The 22,782-nt window shown below is 35.7% G+C and overlaps 2 protein-coding genes and 1 long non-coding RNA gene across 6 annotated transcripts; all 3 read left to right on the top strand.

Moving 5' to 3' along the window:
* Positions 1-953: 953 nt before the first annotated feature.
* LOC113334005 lies at positions 954-1,964 on the top strand. Its single transcript, XM_026580358.1, has 2 exons — positions 954-971; positions 1,035-1,964. Exons 1-2 carry the CDS (start codon positions 954-956, stop codon positions 1,962-1,964), a joined length of 948 nt encoding a protein of 315 aa, XP_026436143.1.
* Positions 1,965-14,301: 12,337 nt separating this feature from the next.
* LOC113334004 lies at positions 14,302-14,871 on the top strand. The gene has a single exon (XM_026580357.1). The coding sequence runs from the start codon at positions 14,302-14,304 to the stop codon at positions 14,869-14,871; it is 570 nt and encodes a 189-aa protein (XP_026436142.1).
* A 1,943-nt stretch (positions 14,872-16,814) lies between these two features.
* LOC113333972 lies at positions 16,815-18,715 on the top strand. 4 transcript variants are annotated; one of them, XR_003352480.1, is made up of 5 exons: positions 16,815-17,051; positions 17,173-17,283; positions 17,538-17,602; positions 17,770-17,830; positions 18,316-18,715. It is a non-coding gene; the product is annotated as an uncharacterized LOC113333972 (long non-coding RNA). The 4 variants fall into 4 exon arrangements; XR_003352478.1 differs by having other exon boundaries at positions 17,538-17,830; XR_003352479.1 differs by having other exon boundaries at positions 17,173-17,417; positions 17,538-17,830.
* The last annotated feature ends 4,067 nt before the right edge of the window (positions 18,716-22,782 follow it).

Here is a 22,782-nt window from a genome sequence, read left to right as displayed (position 1 = left end):
CTTTTGTCGATGAAGTTCCACAAGTTCCCCTTATTAGTTCTTCGTCTTCAAATGATGAACGCCGTGAAAACTAAGCTCAACTACACAATTTATGTCCAAGTCCGAGACATATATAAATATGATAGAAATCAAGACTTATAATTTTGAGCACTAACATTGAAAAACATGCTTGAGATAGCAACGCATGCGAGTTCGACCGAGCAGTACTCTAACACCATCCATTCACTATTCTGAAAATATGTTAGAGTGTGCAAAAAAGATTAATTTTTTAATATTAAACCTAGAAGTACTATTTCACTAATGATGGGTCATTGTGTTTGTTTCATAAACAGTACACTCTGTCTATGTATACGAGACAAGGCTTTATGAATGAATCTAATTTAATTTTATTTTTACATCAACTGAGTATCTGATGTGTTTCAAAATCAATTGAAACCCATTGGATAGTCACTTTCACCTGTGTAGAATGTAGACTCGAATATGCTATTTTGTCCTATAAGACAATAATAGCACATGTCAAGGGTTGTGTTAGTTTCTTTGGTACAAACTTTAATTTATTGCACTGTTGTTGTGTCTACGTGAGCAATATGGGGAAAGCCTATATAGTCCCTATTAATTATGACTAGCTACACATCTCTAGTTTATTTTATGTATACCTATGCTTTCCTAGCTACGGGTTAGTATAAGAATATCTTTTTTTAGTTTTTATCACTGAAATCAATATGCCAATACTTTCACGGACATTGTATTATTGTTTGTAATAGCGCTTGAAGTGTTTGTATGTATATTAATTATTTAATGGTCACGTTTGGTTATGTCGCCTGACCAATAGTTATTTCTTTATTTTTCTCCTATATTCTGTATTAGGAATTTTATTATTATTATTTTATTTTTTTCTGTTTCACTAATTTTACAAATTACTGATCATCTCTTATTTTATTAATATTCAGATCATGTCGACTCTTTCAAAGGTGAACTTCAAAATCCTTGACATATCCGGTAAGAATTACTTGTCTTTGGTTCTAGATGCATAGGTACATCTGGGTGCTAGCTCACTTGATAAGACTATTACTAAGTACAATAAGGAGTCCCAAGAAGATCGCTCCAAAGAATTGATTTTTATTCGTCATCACTTAGACGAAGCTTTGAAGTCTCAGTATCTTACGGTGAAAGACCCGTACACTCTATGGACAGAGCTGAAGGATGGGTTTGACCATAAAAAAACAGTCACCCTTCCAAGAGCTAGATATGAGCAGATGCACCTCCGCTTACAAGATTTTAAAAGCATAAGTGAATATAACTCGGCTTTATTTCAGATTGTATCTCGCTTAAAACTATGCGGAGAAACAATTACTGACGCTGATCTTTTGGAGAAGACTTACTCTACCTTTCATGCTTCAAACATTTTGCTTCAACATCAATATCGTGAAAGGCATTTTAAGAAATACTCTAAGCTTATCTCTTGCCTTCTAGTAGCTCAGCAGAATAATGAGTTGTTACTCAAGAACCATCAAAGTCACCCAGCAGGTTCAACAGCTGCTCCAGAAATGAACACTACAGAAAGTCGTGGCAATGCTCTTGAAAGCCGTGGGAAAGGACACGGACGTTGGTTAGTCCCTAAAAATCCCAACAACAAAAAGAGGGCTGGTAATAATTCCCATCATCATAAGGGTAAGAAGAATGTGTTCCCGAAACACAAAGGCAAAACCTCGCAAAGCCATTCAAAGCACCATGAATCTGTCTGTCAACGTTGTGGTTCACCAGGGCACTGGGAAAATGTTTGCCGTACTGCAAGGCACCTTGTTGATCTTTATCAGGCATCTATTAAAGGAAAGGAAAAGAAAGCTGAAACCAATTTTTCCCAATATGACATGCCAATGGATATGACCCATTTTGATATTTCTGACTTCAAGAATGATGGAAATGAGTTTGAAGACATGGATTCCTTCCTCAAGGAAATCTAAGTTTGTCTGTTTTATGATCAGTTCTTTTTGGTATATTGAGTAGTAGTTTGGTTTGAATAAGTGACAATGTTTTGTCATATTTTTTTACTTCTTTTCTTTTAGGCAGTTGATTTTAATGTATTAGTTATTGGAATTCTCTTTAGTAATGAAATTATTTTCTTAGTGTGTATTCTCCATAACTTATATTATTGTCTTTATTTTTCTAAAGGGATATGGATATTGCTAATGGAAATCCGCAAACAAGTGACGAAGATATATGTCTTGTTGATAGCGCAACAACACACACAACTTTCGTAACAAAAGTTTTTTCTCCAATTTAACATTAGCCACGGCCAATGTTACTACAATTTCAGGGACTTCTAATCTTGTTGATGGACATGGAAAAGCATCAATAATGCTCCCTAATGGTACAAAAATCTATGTCCAAGATGCCTTATTTTCAACAAGATCTAAACGCAACTTGTTGAGTTTTAAAGACATTCGTCTTAATGGCTATCATATTGAGACAACAAACAACGCTAACAAAGATTATATATGCATTACTGCATGCCATTTTCTCAGGTAAGAAACAAGTTCTAGAAAATCTTCCATCTCTGTCTTCTGGATTATATCACACTATCCTAATAGAATCACATGTCGTGAATCATCCTAAGACTTCTGATCCCGGTTTTTTTAAACTTTTGCATGACCGTTTGGGTCATCCGGGATCAACTATGATGCGTCGAGTTATTGAAAACTCATATGGACATCCTCTAAATAGACTAAAAGTCTTATCATTTAATGATTGTCCATGCATCGTTTGTTATCAAGGAAAATTGATTATTAGGCCATCATTGATGAAAGTTGGCATCGAATCACCTAATTTTCTGCAATGAATTCAAGGTAATATATGTGGAGCAATTAAACCTTCGTGTGGATCATTTCGTTATTTTATGGTTCTTATTAAGCTTCAACACGATGGTCACATGTTTGCTTACTTTCGACTCTACTGTTGCATTTGCAAGACTTCTTGCACAAATTATTAAACTACGAGCTCAATTTCCAGATTTTTCTATTAAAACTATTCATCTTGATAATGTTGGTTAATTTACCTCTAAAATATTTAATGATTATTGCATGTCAATTGGCATTGATGTCCAACACTCCATCTCTCACGTGCACACTCAAAATGTCTTAGCGGAATCATTTATTAAGCGCTTAAAATTGATTATCCGACCATTAATCTTAAGGTCTAACTTGCCATTTTCAGCATGGGGTCATGCAATATTACATGCTGCAGCATTGAGCATTGCTCGGTCGAACTCGCATGCGTTGCTATCTCAAGCATGTTTGTCAATGTTAGTGATCAAAACTATAAGTCTTGATTTCTAGCATATTTCGATGTCTCCGACTAGGACATAGATTGTGTAGTTGAGCTTAGACTTCACGGTGTTCATCATTTGAAGACGAAGAACTACTAAGGGGAGCTTGTGGAACTTCATCGACAAAAGGCAAGTGGAGACTTAAACTCATCTATCACTAGGAAAGTCTATTTCTACTCTATCTCTTATATTGAGACATAAGTCCTGTTTACGATATAGTTTTCTATTTTACACATTTGAGATTTCGAGTTGAGTTTATCTCGCTTACATATTTATCGAAATATGTGTTGGCAAGCTTTCGCTTCGACCAAGTTCATCTTGTATCATGACAAAATTATCGAGTAACATCTTACATGATTTGTGCGATACAATCATTTGGTGTAGAATTGGAATGTTTCGATAATGATTATTTCAGTATCTTGAAAATTGCTTTGATGCTAATAGTGTGTGAAAACGGCTATTGTCATCCTCTAAGAAAGTTTCAATGATTGAAATAAAGAGTTGAGATTATGTAACCATCATTGGATATAAGAATATATACTGTGTTCGCACATTAGTGGATCCGAAAATTTCTGATGAGTTTAGAAACTAAACAAACTCAGATCATGTTGCTTAAGTACGCATACCCGTATGCATACCTAAGTTGGTTACTTTATCAAATCGGTCAGTTCATGAACTTAAACATTTAAATTATAAGAAATGCAATCTTTACAAACCGTGGCTATAATGTTCATGATTGATTCAAGTGAATCCCGGTTTTGTTTCGATTGTGTTTTCCATACAATTGAACAACTCTTTAACTAGTTTCATTTGAGTCATTTGAACTAGTTATGGTTAAGATGAATAGGTTTGATATGAGAGTAATCATATGGCTAACCTCGGTTAACTATTTGTGAACCAGCATGGTGTACACGTTTGGGTACGGTTACATAAACCTAAAGGAGGGTACAATTCATTTGTGTGTAACAAGCTAAGTTCGATCTAACTGTTGAAAGATATTAGCTTGAATCTAATCAAGTTTTCATCTAACGGTGAATATTGAGTCTTTGTTACTAAGCTAACATTGATGGCAAACCCTGATTTGAAAAATATATAAAGGGGAACTCTAGTAACTGGGAAACCTAATCCCCACACCTCTTGTGTGATACTAGTTGCATAACTAGAGTCGATTCTCCTTTAACCATAGGTTTCTTCTCGAGACCCTGTAGGTTAACGACTTAAAGACTTCATTGGGATTGTGAAGCCAGACCGAACTACTTCTCTTGTAGTTAGGTGATCTGAACTTGTTGTTTCTATCGTACCAGTACAATTGTAAAATTGGCTTGAGATTTATATCTCCGATAGACAAGATAAAAAGTAGTCACAAACATCTTCGTCTCATCGTTTGTGATTCCACAATATCTAGTTTCGCCATCGTACGATTTAGATTATTGTGAGGTGATTGATAATACTAGGCTGTTCTTCGGGAATATAAGACCGGTTTATCAATTGGTTCCTGTTCACCTTGATTTATCAAAAGACGGAACAAAAAATCTTGGGTATTTCTGTGGAAGACAGATTTATTCAATCCTATAGACTTTTCTGTGTGAGACAGATTTGTTTATCAAGTCTTCAACTTTGGTTCGTAGCAACTCTTGGTTGTGGGTGAGAACAACTAAGGGAATCAAGTGCGTAGTATCCTGCTGGGATCAGAGACGTAAGGAGCAAAACTGTACCTTGAATCAGTGTGAGATTGATTAGGGTTCAACTACAGTCCAGTCCAAAGTTAATTGTTATTAGGCTAGTGTCTGTAGCGGCTTAATATAGTGTGGTGTTCAATATGGACTAGGTCCCGATGTTTTTCTGCATTTTCGGTTTCCTCGTTAACAAAATTCTGGTGTCTGTGGTATTTTTTTCGCATTATATTTTGTTATATAATTGAAATATCACAGGTTGTGCGTTAAGATCAATCAATTAGAATATCCAACCTTTGGTTATTGATTTACATTGATTGACATTTGAACATTGGTCTTTGGTACCGTTCGTAACTCCTCTTATATTCAATTAGGCTCCCATATTTATATTTGCTGATTGCGAATTGCGAATTGAATTAAGAGTTAGAGATATTAAACTCTTTGATATACTTTATTCTAGATTGAGTCTGACTGTCTAGTTGATTCTCTATAAAGTGTATTGGAGTAAGTCCTCTCAGATTTCCAAACGAATTGTTGGGTGTGGTTGTTAGACCCCAGCATTTTCAGTTGGTATCAGAGTAGGCAAACACGTTAAAGACCTTACTAGTATGTGTTGGTAGCGATATGAGGATGGACGATATTGTCTCTGATAAACGCATCACCAGAAATAAAAATTATCTTTTCTTTAAGTCTATTCAAGAGAAAGATGTGTAAATATCTAATATAGAAGAACCCAGTTTTCCAAGGAAACAAACATATATTGACAAGAGTTTCTCTGACTACCTTACCGAAGAGTCTGACTCTGAAGTTGAAAGGAATGCAGCCAGAGAGAGTGCAATGATTCTAAAACTTGTTAGAATCCATGATGATGATGTTAATCGGTTGAAACATAAATTCAATGTACTTATTGGTATAGTTAATAATCGTGACTCGCTTTTAAAGACTCTTTGCAAGGAGAAAAATCTCAAAGAGGATGCCTTGGAAACTGAACTTCGTTTCGGTAAACTCTTTATTCAAGAATGTTCAAAAGAGTCCATCATACCAACTGCTTCTGAGTTAACTAAAAATATTTCTGTTACAGAAGCAAAATCAGAATCCCTTCCTATTGGAAAAGATGTTCACGTGTCCTCCTCTAATCAAGGAAACTCCACATCACATGGAAGGAAGAAGTCTCCCAACAATCGTGTTAAGATTGTTCTCTCTAATCACTCAAGTGATCAGAGAATGTGTCTCTTTTGTGATTCAAAAGGACATGTCGAACAAAAGAGGAAATCTGGGTTGAGTGAGAATTCTATTGTTCGTCTTCAACACACCTTAGATTTAATTCTTAAAGGTGTAACTGACATTCGTATGTCTAAACCAATTGGTTTTAGTACTCACCCTGTGCATCCTACCAGGAAAGTCATTTCGATGAGTTCCTCTAATGTTCAATTTGAAAAAAACGGGGGTATAACAACACCGCCCAATATTTCGATTAGCAATCTGTATGGACTAACTCTGAAATACTTTGCTAGAGAATCAACTAGACAGTCAGACTCAATTTAGTTATAAAGTATCTCAATGAGTTATTATCTCAATCTCTCGATTTGATCTTTACTCAAGCAAATAGAAATCTGTGAGTCTTTATCAAAGAGAGATAACTTGGACGATACCAAAGACCAATGTCCAAGGATCAATCAACTACAATCAACAACCAAAGGTTGGATTAGAGAAGTTGATGATCACGAACGCACAACCTGTATTATTTCAATATATAAAATATAATGCGGAAAAGAAATAACATAGACACCACAAGTTTTGTTAACGAGGAAACCGCAAATGCAGAAAAACCCCGGGACCTAGTCCATGTTGAATACACACTGTATTAAGCCGCTACAGATACTAGCCTTTTGCAAACTAACTTCGGAATGGACTATAGTTGAACCCCTATAAATCTCCCACTGATACAAGGTACAGTTGTACTCCTACGTCTCTGATCCCAGCAGGATACTGCGCACTTGATTCCCTTAGCTGATCTCACCCACAACCAAGAGTTTCTGTAACCCAAAATCACAGACTTGATAATAAACAGATTTGTCTCACACAGAAAAGTCTATAAAAGGATAAATCTGTCTCCCACAGATAAACCCTAGATTTTGTTCCGTCTTTAGATATAAAATCAAGGTAACAGGAACCAATTGATAATCCGGTCTTATATTCCCGAAGAACAACCTAGATTAATCAATCACCTCTCTACAATCCTTCCTGACTACACAAGCGGATTGTCGAGGAATCACAAACAGTGAGACGAAGATGTTTGTGACTTCTTTATCTTGCCTATTGGAGAACTCTCACGATCTCAAGCCAATCAATCGATTGTACTCGTACGATAGAAGATGCAAGATCAGATCACACAACTATGATATTTAAGTAGTATCGTTCTGGCTTCACAATCCCAATGAAGTCTTTAAGTCGTTAACCTGATTTTAGAGAAGAAAATCAAAGGTTAATGGAGATCGACTCTAGCGGGGCCACTAGTAGCACACAGACGTGTGGGGATTAGTTTTGCACAGTGCTAGATCTCTCCTTTATATAGCCTTCAAATCAGGGTTTTTCCTTAGTTACAAAGTAGTCCTTATTCACCGTCAGATGAAAACCTGATTTAGATTCAAGTTAATATTTCTCAACGGCTAGATCGAAAACTTAGCTTGTCACACACACTTGGGTAGAATTTTACTGGGTTTGTGAAAACCATGCCCAAACGTGTACGTGTATGTTGGTTCAACATAGTAACCCAAAAGGTTAACCATATGAGCATTTCATATTAACCTTGTTCTTCTTCACCATAACTAGTTCAGTTGACTCAAATGAACTAGTTAAAGAGTTGTTCAATTTATATGAGATCTTATGTAACTACACAAGACACAATTGAAGCAAAGATGATTCGATTCGATTGAATCGGCTCATGAACATTATAGCCACGGTTTTCATAAATCATTCCTTAGTAATTTAATATTTCATGTTCAAAGCACATCTTTAGATCATAACCTCTTAAGTTCACAAACAAGTTCGCAGACTTAAGTTAATCGGTTGAGTTTTCCAAACTCAGCAGAAATTCTCGGAAAGAGAACTTCCACCAGTTCGCGGACTGGGTTCGCGTACTAAGCACACAAACGAGTATTTGGAAAATCCCAGCAGAAATTCTCGGTCGAGAACTTTCGACAGTTCGCGGACTTGGAAAGCCAATTCCACAATCCTCCCGATTTCTCTTGATCAACAAAGTTCGAAAACTTCGGTTCAAGGGATACATGGTTATGTAATCTAAACTCTCATTTCAATCATTGAGACATTCTCAGAGGACGCTATGTAGCCGTTATTCACAGACCGATTCACGTCAGAGCAATTCTCAAAGTGATTGAAACTTTTCATGACTTTCGTCACTAGGTGAAGATAAACTTGATCAAAGAGAAACGCTTTACCAACACATGATTTTGAGATAAAAGATAAGCAATGAATGCTCAGCTCGAAATGTCAAATGTGTATGATCTAGTCTATATAGCATACGACTTTTGTCTCATAAGAAGTAGGAGATAGAAGAGATAGACTTTTGCGTGATAGATAAGTTCAAGTCTCCACATACCTTTTTGTTGATGAATTTCCACGGTTCCTTGTATATATCTAGTCGTTGTATGATGAATCGCCATGATATCCTTGATCTCAACTACACTTTTCTATCCTAGTCCGAGGCTTAGCTATGTAGGCTAGAAATCAAGACTTATAGTTTTGATCACTAACATTGACAAACATGCTTGAGATAGAAACACATGCGAGGTTGACCAATCTATGCTCTAACACAATTGCGGAATAGTCTTCCTAAACTAAATCGTTCAAGAAAAACTTACAGATTTTCTTCAGTTAAGAAGGGAGACAATGTTGTTCTTGATGTGAAAAAGGTACCAGAAGATGGAAGCAAAAATGGAGAGCCGAAAGACGACCTAAAAATGATAATTGAAGGTTACAAAGAGATCATTAACAGGCTGTCAATTCCCTCTAGACAAACCTCTTCAGGTAAGAATCCAAACTATGATAATAAGTTTTATGATAACTTTTCACATCATAATTCTGGAAAAAGAGGTTTAACCAGAAACAACATTCATTTAATGAGCTCAGAGCTCATACTTATGCTAATTAATCACAAGGTTGGAACCTCACTCTCAAGAAAAATCCAGGTAGAGTGAGAATTATTCAGGTATACTTGTTGGCAAAAATTTTCTCTAATTTTCTATGCTAACTCTTATCGCTCTTAGCTAGATAATCAAGCATAAACATTTCTTCTTAAGTATTTGTACTTTGTCTTTGAAAAATCTTGTTTCTTTTGTCGAAAATTTGCTGCTCTAACTCTAAGAATTATTTTCCTGTATATATATAATTTTTATCGAGTTAAGTTTGTGAGTTTTCCCACATAGGCATACATTATCGTTGTATTGTCATGTTAATTGAGTACTTCTCTTTTCGAGTTTGCTTTTTGTGTAATGGGTCAAGATCGTGTTCGTACGGGTATCCCTGTTGCTTGTCACGAACCGACTTTGGAAACCCTAAACTCAGGGTTTTTGTGAAACCATTTAAATATCAAAACCTTCTGTTGAAAAGTACGCATACTCCAGGATACTTTTTCTGTCAAGAATGGCTTCACCTTCAGGAACTTGTTATTTTCCAAGAGGCTTTATTGACAAAGGTTTTGGTCTTTCACTCGAGGAGAAGGAAAAAGGAACTCTTGAGGAAATTGATGACAAGTCTTCTCGATCTCCTGATGGTTTGTCAGATATTGAGGATGATGAAGAGATTTCTAATGAAGTTGTTCAAAACTTTATCGCTAAATTTAACTATGAAAAAATGTTGCTTGTTAATACTCTAAAAGAGCTAGATGGGTTAAGAACTGAATTGATATCAACACCGATCTTGCTCTAATGAAGACACGACTTAAGGATCGTTTCAAAACTGTGTCTGAAGATACTGTCAATTCTGTCTGTCACAAGTTTGAAGGTTTTGGAACCAGTGAAGATTCCGAATCAGAACGCTGATTATCGCTTGTGATTTCCCTTTGTTTTTAGAGTTGTTTTTGATTTCATTATGTCTAGTAAATCTTCTTATAAGAATTTATTCTTGTTTTGTTTAAATGAATCACTAGGGTTTGGAACAACCATTATTGTGAGTACACATAGCTATATCCAACGTTTTTCATCTTCATGTTTTTAGATTTATTTATTTAATTCTAAGTCTTTTGTAAGATGATTTTTGCAATTCTAATCTTTATGATTTTATATATTGCAAATTTTTATGGGATATGTTGTTTACGTCCGTGAACCTGTGACTGTCCCATACTTGTTCAAAAGTTATCTCTAATATGTCAATATGAATGTGTTGATAAAAGATAGGATGAACTTTTGACAAACAAAAGTTAAAGACTTTTATGTCATTATTTTGATGGAAGAAAGGATGAACTTTTATTTACAAGGATTAAATCTATTATACGTCATTGTGCAAATAGTGATAAAATATAGAATGAATCCTTATCTATTCCGCAGTATTGGTCGATCTCCGATCCACAATTTTGTGTATGTACTGTGTTGCAACATAAGTTTTCTTATGATTGAGCATAATCAATTGGATTGATCATTCTCATGGTTAATTTAGCTGTGTTTCTCCGTAAGTTCTCTTATGTCGAGCATGACCAATTGAATTGATCACCATATTGTGGTTAATTTAGTTGTGTATTCCGATTGAATTAATCATGGGATCTCTTGTGGTTAATTCAATTGAAATTTTGGATACAAATTCATGTTTTTCATGTGATTTGGTTATATCCAAAGAAATCCTTCTTTTCTTGTGAAAGTAAGGTCGCCTTTGTTGTTCTTTCGGGAATGACATTTTATGGGGGAGAGTTATTTTGAACTTGTGCTTAATTTCCATATCTTTGTGGGGAGTGCGGCTGTGGAATATTTTAGGGGTTACCTTGTATCTTTATAAACTCCTTGATGAATGCATTTAGCTTCGGCTATATGATTGCATCTAAATTTGTTGGTATGTTATTCACTTTTGGTCATGAAGTGTCTCCATGAAAATTTCATTAGGATCCCACTAATTTTCGTACCTTTACCAATTTTATTGACAAAAAGGAGGAGAATTAATGTGTAGTTCACACTACAAATACATATGGTTTACGGATCATTATGTAAGGGGGAGTGGTTTTCATATTGAGATGAAGTATTGACTAAGGGGGAGTGATACATATCACCATAGTATTTTTGTCAAAGTTGTGATACAATTGAACTTTGATGCTGTGTAATAATACTATGACACTGTATAACAATGATTGAGAACATTTGTTTCTCATTGTTATCGCTACGGATCCTCAACAACGATGATGCTAAACTTACAACCTTTGGAATCATTGGAGTACTTGGAAGTGACGAAGATTTCGAGTCGTGTTGAAGATGCCAAGGATATCAAGCATGTGGATGAGAAGCTATAATTTTATCTATTTTTGTAATCCATATGTATTGATAGTTTTGTCACTAAAATTGACAAAGTGGGAGATTGTTAGAGCATTGCTCGGTGGAACTCGCATGCGTTGCTATCTCAAGCATATTTGTCAATGTTTGTGATCAAAACTATAAGTCTTGATTTCTAGCCTATTTAGATGTCTCGGACTAGGACATAGATTGTGTAGTTGAGCTTAGAATTCACGGCGTTCATCATTTGAAGACGAAGAACTACTAAGGGGAGCTTGTGGAACTTCATCGACAAAAGGTATGTGGAGACTTAAACTCATCTATCATTAAGAAAGTCTATTTCTACTCTATCTCCTATATTGAGACATAAGTCGTGTTTACAATATAGTTTTCTATTATATACATTTAAGATTTCGAGTTGAGTTTATCTCGCTTACATATTTCTCGAAATATGTGTTGGCAAGCTTTCGCTTCGACCAAGTTCATCTTATATCATGAGAAATTTCCGAGTAACATCTTACATGATTTGTGTGATACAATCATTTGGTGTAGACTTGGAATATTTCGATAATGATTATTCAATATCTTGAAAATTGCTTTGATGCTAATAGTGTGTGAAAACGGCTATTGTCATCCTCTAAGAAAGTTTCAATGATTGAAATGAAGAGTTGATATTATGTAACCATCTTTGGATATAAGCATATATAGTGTGTTCGCACATTAGTGTAAAAATCCATAAACCGAGAAATAAGTGTATGCATATGTCTGTATACGAAATTGGTGAAGGAGACAGGTTAGTATGTGTACCTGTATGCATACTGGCGGAAGTTAACGTCCGTGAATTTCTGCTGAGTATGGAAATTGATAAACTCTTAACTAGTCACCTTAAGTATGCGTACCCGTACGCATACTGGCGGAAGTTCTCGAACCGAAAATTTCTGTTGAGTTTGGAAACTAAACAAACTCAAATCTGGTTCTTAAGTACGTATACCTGTACGCATACTTAATCTGGTTACTTAATCAAATCGGTCAGTTCATTAACTTAAATATTTAAATTATAAGGAATGCAATCTTTGTAAACGTGGCTATAATGTTCATGATTGATTCAAGTGAATCAAACCGATTTCGTTTCGATTGTGTTTTCCATACAATTGAACAACTCTTTAACTAGTTTCATTTGAGTCATTTGAACTAGTTATATATGGTTAAGATGAATAAGGTTGATATGAGAGTAATCATATGGCTAACCTCGGTTAACTATTTATGAACCAACATGGTGCACACGTTTGGGTACGGTTACATAAACCTAAATGAGGGTACATTTCATTTGTGTATAACAAGCTAAGTTCGATCTAACAGTTGAAAGATATTAGCTTGAATCTAATCAGCTTTTCATCTAACGGTGAATATTGAATGCTTTGTTACTAAGCTAACATTGATTGCAAACCCTGATTTGAAAACTATATAAATGAGAACTCTAGCAACTGGGAAACCTAATCCCCACACCTCCTGTGTGATACTAGTTGCATAACTAGAGTCGATTCTCCTTTAACCTTAGGTTTCTTCTCGAGACCATGTAGGTTAACGACTTAAAAACTTCATTGGGATTGTGAAGCCAGACCGAACTACTTCTCTTGTAGTGAAGTGATCTGATCTTGCTGTTTCTATCGTATGAGTACAATTGTAAAATTTACTTGAGATTTATATCTCAGATAGGCAAGATAAAAAGTAGTCACAAATATCTTCGTCTCATCGTTTGCGATTCCACAATATCTAGTTTCGCCATCATACGATTTAGATTATTGTGAGGTGATTGATAATACTAGGCTGTTCTTCGGGAATATAAGACCGGTTTATCAATTGGTTCATGTTCACCTTGATTTATCAAAAGACGGAATAAAAACTCTTGGGGTATTTCTGTGGGAGACAGATTTATTCAATCCTGTAGACTTTTCCGTATGAGACAGATTTATTTATCAAGTCTTCGACTTTGGATCGTAGCAACTCTTAGTTTTGGGTGAGATCAGCTAAGGGAATATAGTGCGTAGTATCCTGCTGGGATGAGAGACGTAAGGAGCGCAACTGTACCTCGAATCAGTGTGAGATTGATAAGGGTTCAACTACAGTCCAGTTCGAAGTTAATTGGTAGTAAGCTAGTGTCTGTAGCGGCTTAATACGACGTGGTGTTCAATCTGGACTAGGTCCCGGGGTTTTTCTGCATTTGCGGTTTCCTCGTTAACAAAATTCTGGTGTCTCTGTTATTTCTTTTCCGCATTATATTTTGTTTTATAATTGAAATATCATAGGTTGTGCGTTAAGATCAATCAATTAGAATATCTAACCTTTGGTTGTTGATTTACATTGATTGACACTTGAACATTGGACTTTGGTACCGTTCAAGTAACTCCTCTTATATTCAATCGGGCTCGCAGATTTCTATTTGTTGATTGCGGATTGAATCAAGATTTAGAGATATTAAACTCTTTGATATACTTTATTCTAAATTGAGTCTGACTGTGTAGTTGATTCTTTAGAAGTGTATTGGAGTAAGTCCTCTCAGATTGCCAAACGAATTGTTGGGTGTGGTTGTTAGACCCCCGCATTTTCACAACCAGTTATCAAAAATACTCACATGTACAACTCGTATATGGGCATCAACCAAATATATCTCATCTTCGAACTTTTGGTTGTGCTGTGTGTGTTCCCGTTGCTCCACCACAGAGAGCGAAAGTGGGTCCTCAACGTAGACTCGGCATGTATGTTGGCTATGACTTTCCATCTATAATTCGGTATTTAGAACCTCAAACAGGAGATGTTTTTAAAAGCAAGATTTGTTGATTGCCAATTTGATGAATCAATTTTCCCTTCGTTAGGGGGAAATAAGCCAAAACTTGAGGAACGCCGTGAAATTTCATGGAATACACCATCATTAGCCCACTTTGATCCTCGTACAAAAAAATGTGAACTTGAGGTTCAAAGAATCATACATTTGCAAAATATTGCAAACCAAATGCCTGATGCATTTACTGATACAGGTAAGGTAACAAAATCACATATACCTGCTGCAAATACTCCTGCTAGAGTAAGTATCCCAGATAGACATCATGATAATCAGTCCACGATACGCTTAAAGCGTGGAAGACCTCTTGGTGCAAAGGATTTAGTTCCGCGGAAAAAGAGATCAGTAGTTGGCATTCCGGAAAAAGCCATTCTCTCTGAAACATTGATTGATCAATCAAGTAATGATACACAAGTTGCTCCTGAAGAGGCACATGTACCTCAAAACAATGAGATCTCTATAAACTATATGTTGGTACAAGACAAAACTGGGATAGGAATACAATTATTCCTGATAGTAAATTTGCTTTTACAGTTGCTTTGAATGTCATTGAAAATATTGATGATCCTGGACCACAATTTATCGAAGAATGTCGTCGTAGAAAGATTAGCCTAAGTGGGAGGTTGAAATCCAAGCATAGTACAACTCATTAGTAAAACATGGAGTTCTTGGTCCTATTGTTGTAACTCCTGAAAATGTAAAAGATGTCGGGTACAAATGGGTATTCGTACGAAAACGTAACGAGAAAAATGAAATTGTGAGATATAAAGCTCGACCCGTTGCACAAGGTTTTCATAAAGACCGGGTATTGATTATCAAGAAACTTATTCTCCAGTGACGGATGTCATCACATTCCGGTTTCTTATTAGTTTGGAATCTTCAGAAAATCTTGAAATGCGTCTTATGCATGTAGTTACAACTTATCTTTATGGGTCACTTGATAGTGACATTTATATGAAACTTCCCGAGGGATTTTGTATGCCTGAAGCAGACAAGTCCAAAGATCGTAGTGTATACTCAATAAAACTTCAAAGAGCTCTATATGGACTAAAGCAATCGGGAAGAATGTGGTATAATCGCCTTAGTGAATATTTACTGAAAGAGTGATATACTAATAATGCTATTTGTCCATGTGTTTTCATTAAGGAATCCAATTCTGGGTTTGGTATTATTGCAGTATACGTTGACGATCTAAATCTTGTTGGAACTCTAAAAGAACTCACTGAAACCGCTACTTACTTGTAAAAGGAATTTGAGATGAAAGATCTTGGTAAAACTAAGTATTATCTTGGTTTACAAATTGATCATGTCTCAAATGGTATATTTGTCCATAAATCTACTTATACAGAAAAAATCTTAAAACGATTTTATATGGACAAAGCACATCCACTGATTCCCCCTATGATTGTGAGATCACTTGGCGTGAATAAAGACCTATTTCGACCTAAAGAAGATGGTGAAGAACTTCTTGGTCCGGAAGTGCCATATCTAAGTGAATTGGTGCTCTTATGTATCTTGCAAATTGCACAAGGCTAGATATTCCATTTTCTGTTAATCTGTTAGCTAGATATAGTTCTGCTCCAACTCAAAGACACTGTAACGGAATCAAGCACTTATTACGTTATCTTAGTGGCACTATTGATTTAGGTCTATTTTACCGTTATGAATATAAATGAAAATTAATTGGGTACGCAGATGCAGGTTATCTTTCAGATCCACACAAAGAACTATCACAAACTGGGTATTTGTTTACTTATGGAGATGCATGTATATCTTGGCGGTCAGTGAAGCAAACAATTTCAGCTACATCTAAAAATTATTCTGAACTACTAGCAATCCATGAAGCAAGCCGTGAGAGCATCTGGTTAAGGTCAGTAATGCATCATATTCAAGAATCATGTGGACTTCCTTCAACTAAAGATTCACCAACAATATTATACGAAGACAATACTGCTTGCATTGCACAACTAAAGGAAGGATTTATCAAAGGTGATCGAATAAAACACATCAGTTCGAAGTTCTTTTTCTCACATGATCTACAAAATGATGGTGTGATTGATATCCAACAAGTACGTTCAAGTCACAATCTAGCAGACCTCTTCACTAAAGCATTACCAACTTCTACATTCAAGAAATTAGTTCACAAGATTAGAATGCGTCGACTTAAAGATTTGTAGGCCAATATTTCGCTGAGGTATCCATCAGGGGGAGCATCATTAGGACTTAAACGCGTTGTATTCTTTCCTTCGTCAAGGTTTGTCCCAATGGGTTTACTTGTCATGGTTTTAATGAGGCAGCATATGCGTGTCTAATACTGTTCTGAGTCTCACATATTTCAGGTTTTTTCACTCTTGATTTTCCTGATATATTTTTGTGACTCAATTTTCATTCATTCTGACCCCACTTTTTGCTGATGTGGATAGCTATGGTGAGAGCATCAGAAAATAGAGCATTCTCCTTCATTCTCCGCCAACGTGAATCAAGGAAAGAAATATGTTTACAACCATAACCACCCCATTACTCCACTTCTGCATTTTTTTCATCGTCTAACTGCTCCTAAGAAACAAACCCATATTATCCAACTTTTTTTCTTCATTCAACACTGCTCAGATCTCTTTGAATGTTTTCTTCCCATAATTTGGTTCTTCAGTACAGACGAAGATGGTTTAGGGATTTCAATTTCATCAAAGATCTCCCAATCGATATATTCAAAGTCCCAAGAGGTGATTCTCTATCTTTACCTATGAAGCAAACTTATTAAACTAATCTTTGTTTTTTTGATTTAAACTTCCTTTATTGAACTTTAGTGATTCTGATTACAATCTGGGGTTTTTTAATTTCAAGTTTTTCGTTCAGTTAAGGGAAGGAAGGAGTCTGAAGACTACTATCAAGAATCTATTACACATCCCGATAAAGCCACGATCTTCAGAATCTTCAGTTTTTCATACCAAAAAGGTTTTGGTTTCCTCCATTTAATTTAGACTATTAATTTTGTGGGTTTTCTCAAAATTTTCAATTATGTGTAGTACAATTGGATGCATCGTTCTTCTTAATTTTCAAAATTATATGAAATTTCAGTTCATACACAGGTTGGTTTGGTTTCTACTACTGTAGTTTAGATTTTTCAGTTCCATTATACTGTTGTTATTGTGCGTTTTTCACAATTTCCCAATTGATATGGTTAGTTCAATTGTTTTATTGCTCTGCAGATATTAGATAAAGGATTGCACCCATTAGCTGCATTGTTCTTCTTATAACATTTGATATTTTGCAGGTAGTACTATGTCTCTGCGTTCACATATCTATTTGAAACTAATAGAGATATAAGATCTCTCACACTTTTGATTTCAAGTTGATCTCTCTAAGCAGCATGTTCAATTGTTTATTATTTTCAAAGAGCAAACCTAATGCGCTTTAACTGTTTGTTAAAATGCTGAGCAGAATTTCATCCTAAATTCTGCTGTTTTGTGATATAATCCATAACTCTAAGGCTAAGATTCAGGTAACTATTCTTTTATTTTTTCAGTACTTTTTCTTTTTTTTTGTTTCACTTCTAATTTTTTTGTTTGTTTTGATTTTGTGATTTTCATGAAATGAATATACATTCTTCATGTTGAAGAATAGAAGTGGATTTGCAAAAGCACTTACGAAAGCAATTCTTATATATTGATTTTCATTTCGTGAAGAATGTTGTTAAAATTTCTTTTAGAACTTCCGTTAGTATTACTAAACTAGCTCCTTGGATATAGAATGATAATACTAAACTAGCACTTTGAAATTAAACACACAAATCATAATAGCATGAACCATGAATTATTTTCTTTTTTAGATGCTTGAATGTCCTGATTTTGTCCTTGAATGTGTTGATTTTCTCATGACGCACTTTGCTCAGTAGTTGTTTGTAACTTTGTATATTATTACCTGAAGATCCCTGAGGATCCATGATTAAGTATTAGACTCTTAAACTATGTTTTTTATGTGATACAGTTTAGGTCTATGAGAAACTCCAAGCAAAAGGGTACCTTGATTATGAACGAGTTTCAATTACATATGAAAAGTCACCAAAAGGAGCAGGATTATGTAAGACATCCGCCAAAGTTAACACTAATTTGTTCACTGTTGAACAATGCCAGATTATGGAAGTTGCTTTGAAGTATGGAAGTTGGAACGCACACATTGGCACTGTCATCAAATCTTTCTTTGGTAAATTTTCTATGCAGCTTCTCACAATTTTGTTACTTTGCGTGGCATCCATTCATTGTGTGGATAATATATAAAGAGTACATTCTTTACTTCTTTTAATTACCTGTACATTATGTTGCTAATACTTTGCAGATCGATCGATTTAAAAAATTCTTATCTAATTCTGTTATTGCCTCCAGAGGTATAATATGAATGTGTTGTTGTATATAGCTGTTATAATCATTGCCCAACATTGACTGAAATAGTTTTTACACATAGTTTTTGAACAATGAACAACGCTTATCTTCATTATTTCCTTTCACCTCACGCTTTTACTCAAGGAGCATGAGCTGTAGATGCAGATTAGAATGCAGGCCAGGTGTTTGACCCCCAACATTTTTGTATGCCAGACTAACTACAGAACAAGGCTCATAATGTCTGCAGAATACCCGAGCACTTTGGGCCATAGACTCATAGTGATTTTGATGTCTTGATAAATCTAAATTAGACTAAATTGAAAGGAGACGGCACACAGTTTTTACATTGCCAAGATCAGTCTGCCTTTAATGACATTCCAGTTCCAGCTTTGCTTTGATCTTCTTTGCGGATCCTCTTTTTCCATGGTTGGGATTGACCAGTTTCACCAAATACTTGGTGGCCACTAGCAGATGGGCAACTTACCCGGAGGGAGCTTTGTCAGTTTCATGTTGAGAGTAGTTAAATTTACGAAAAGAAGTTACGATCCCAGACCGCAACATTGTGGTTCCCGAACCAAAGGAGAAGAGTTAATATTAGAGCAACCAAAAACATTGATAGTTAAAAGAAACGAGATAATCAAACACTTAATCCTTTGTTCTAGAACTAGCAACATGATTGAGAAAATCAAATTCGCGCAGATCCGTATATGAAACGTTACTATGTACATAGGCTCAAGATGGCAAAGCAATAATCCCAAAGATAGAAAAAAGAAAGAAAGAGCGGCAGACCAAAGTTATACCATCAGAAAGAGATTGTATACTGTGGCGATGAAGACGGGAGATTAAGGCTAACCCCTATGGGCTAGATTGAACTGCTAGATTGGCCAAAAAGTGTTGCAAATCAAGAAAAAAATGTGGGAAAAAAATTAACACTCTATCTGGCTACTGCTCTCTCCTAGCAATTGCTCGCAGTCCAAATAATAGCGAGATTGAAACGCTGAACTATCCAACGCCTCAAAAAGTGAAAATTACGGATCCGCGCAAAAACGCCGAACCATACAGCATGATAGTAAATTTATTATCCATTGAGAACGAAATATGTTATTATTGTAAGTCAACTTTCATTTTTTATCACAGGATATGCAAGATGAGAAGCTCAATGTTTCTGATGTTGACAAGTCACCATTAACCTTTTTGAATTTAATGATGTATTGTCGCCTGTGCAGTAAGGTGTGCTTCTTGAAGCTCGAGCACACTGACGCGTCTATATGAGAGCTAGCTAGCATTTCATTTTAATATCCAAATACAACAGTGATGGGATGAGATGGGACAGATTGATAGACACGATCAATGCACGCATTGACTAGTGAAGTTGATTTAATTGGTAAACTCTTGAGCGTTGTTTGGTTCAGCATCGGACGCTGCACGGATCAGCGTTTCTCAGCTAGATTCGCCATCCCATAGGACTTAGGAGGTTTTCCATACTGACGCGAATGACCAATCTAGCAGCTAGATATCTAGTCCATAGGACTTATCCTAAGAAATCTAAAAATACGGTATATAGAGATCGTATATGATGACTTAGCATGGGGCTCAAGGAACGAATTTTGAACCGTACCTGAATTAGATTATATTTCCTGGTGCGAAGCACGGGTTACTATCTAGTTAATGTTAATAATATCTAGGGTAAACCCCGTTTATTACCGGGATGCCCTTGTGTCTATCTAAATAGAGGCTGTAATATTTCTTTATATTATTTACATGAAATACTAATTATATTTTATTTTTATTTCAGTTGATATAATTTTTTTTTCTTTAAATATCAAACATCAACAGACGACAAGAAACTAGTTGGAATCCTAGCTACAAGCTGGGCTCCAACACCCTTCTGAATTGCAATTCCTAATCTGTGAAAAAAAAAATTACATTTCTTGGCACCAACATCAAACCTAGACAAATGATTATGCAGCCTCTTAAGTAAACCACTGTTTCTTCACCAAGCTCGCCAAACGTCGTGAAAGTCAGGGTACCAAAACCATAACCCAGAGCCAAACACTTGTCCAAATATTTTTTATTTTTACGAGTGATAGCATTACTCAAAGCTAAGCCAGGCCGAAAGGTCCGAACACCTCCACCAGTAAAAAGCGAGACCCCAGTCACATCTAAGCACATGTCCCGACCATTTTCCCAATTGTAAACAAAAATATCCGCTGGACGTAATGCGCTACCATCATTAGCGGTAAGCCCAAAGGAGAATTCCTTCTTAGCAGGAACCCCGGCTCGAAAAAACATGTCCACAACGATGTCACACACAAAATCATGCCGAAATTTACTCCCCACCTCATGTGAACAATGTAACGCATGATCCCATAGCAGTCCAAATCTCGATCACAGAAAGCACATTGGCTGTCAACAGAAAATAATGGGATAACCAAACGATAACACAGGACAGCAAAGTTTTCTCTATATTGAATAAGAATTCTCCTTCTCTTTCTCTACTTTTCTATCTTTCACACTAGAAATAACATTACTTTTAAAAGTTTTTCTATTAAATCTTCTCTCCAGCTGAACCTCCTGTTAATAACTGAGTTAGATGATGGACCAACCGACAAATCTCCCGTTCAAGTTATGTATGATGAAATGGTAAAAAGTATCAAAATCGGGCCCATTAACCCATTTTAGGCCCAATTCCGGTCACTTGGGTTTCGGACAATTTTTCTTTTCTATTTGAAGCATGATTTTGGACAAATTTTCATTCCGAAAGCTTTTCACTGTTCACTAGCATCTACCATACTTTGTGTCCCATAAACTTATAATCATAGGAATAAAATGGTATTTTGAGAAAATAAAATAAAAATATAACCAGTTTTTGGAAGAAAATTACACACTAATAATCGAATTGGTAAGAAAGTTTAGGCATTTTGTTTGAGCCATCCGATCAAGGAGGGAAAATGCTATATATAGTGAGCTAATTTTAGAATTTAGCTAATGTGAAGAAAATAGAACTAATATGAACTTTGCAAGATTGCGATTGTGTTACTAGACGCAAGTTTCGACAAGTATTGATTGGTTTCTCCCTTCTCGAGATACATCAAACAACGGTTGCGATCCCAACAGGTAATCCCTTGTCTAAAACTATATATGTGATGCAATTTTTCGTTTTGTTTCATAGCTACTGTGGTGTGTATGCTGCATGAAGTGATAAATTAGCTGCTTGACACTTTCTTAGGCCGTAACTAGATACTCCACCGGTTTAGGTAAATATCGAATGCGTTCCCCAACACGGGAGTTCATTTCTGGAGGAGAAATTTTGGGACCTCCACGTTCCCTGGTTGAAACCTCTGGGTCCAAATAGCTTGGACCATAAAAAGAATCTCTTCACTAACAATTAAAACCACCTGAGGGGAGAAAAGAAGGACTGGCAATAAAAAAAAAAAAAAAGAGCAGCCAGGTGATAAATAAAACTAGCTAGGAAGAAAAACTGAACTACTCTAGAAAAAATGTATTTACAACAAAGACATGGTACGTATTTCAAACACCAGTACTTCTTTACCAGGAGGTGTTGGAAGAATGATCATAGATGCCATAAAACACAGGTTGAAGACGTACCTATGGTTTCATACGATATGTTACGTACATTTCCCGTCGTCTGTAACGACTCATGCACAAACGAGAGCCTTGCCTTTTTGTTTTCAGTTACAAACGTGATAACATCAGCAAAACTCAATATACTGCATATCAACACTCAAGCTAGCTCATCAATAAGGACCACGTACGTACACTCTTTTATCAGTTTTTTCTCCAAGGAAAATACAACATGTACACATACACACTTACGTAGAATGCTGTTTTGGTTCCACTGAGTTTGTTTCTTTTTTATGTAAAACGAAAGAAGAAGAAAATAAAAGTAATCACAACACAACAGAAAGTAAGTCACGAAGAGCCATTCCCGGTCTTGTTACTTTAACAGTTTAACCTATAGTTTGTTAACTTTCCGCATTAGTAGTGCATATACCATGACAAAATCAAACACAAGAAATCCCATTTTTATATCCTTTTAAATTTGACCCTAACC

The sequence above is a fragment of the Papaver somniferum genome, unplaced genomic scaffold (genome assembly GCF_003573695.1).
Source record: "Papaver somniferum cultivar HN1 unplaced genomic scaffold, ASM357369v1 unplaced-scaffold_135, whole genome shotgun sequence".
Lineage (NCBI taxonomy): Eukaryota > Viridiplantae > Streptophyta > Magnoliopsida > Ranunculales > Papaveraceae > Papaver > Papaver somniferum.
The sequence above is the reverse complement of the archived record's forward strand: the minus strand, read 5'-3'. Positions and strand labels throughout refer to the sequence as shown.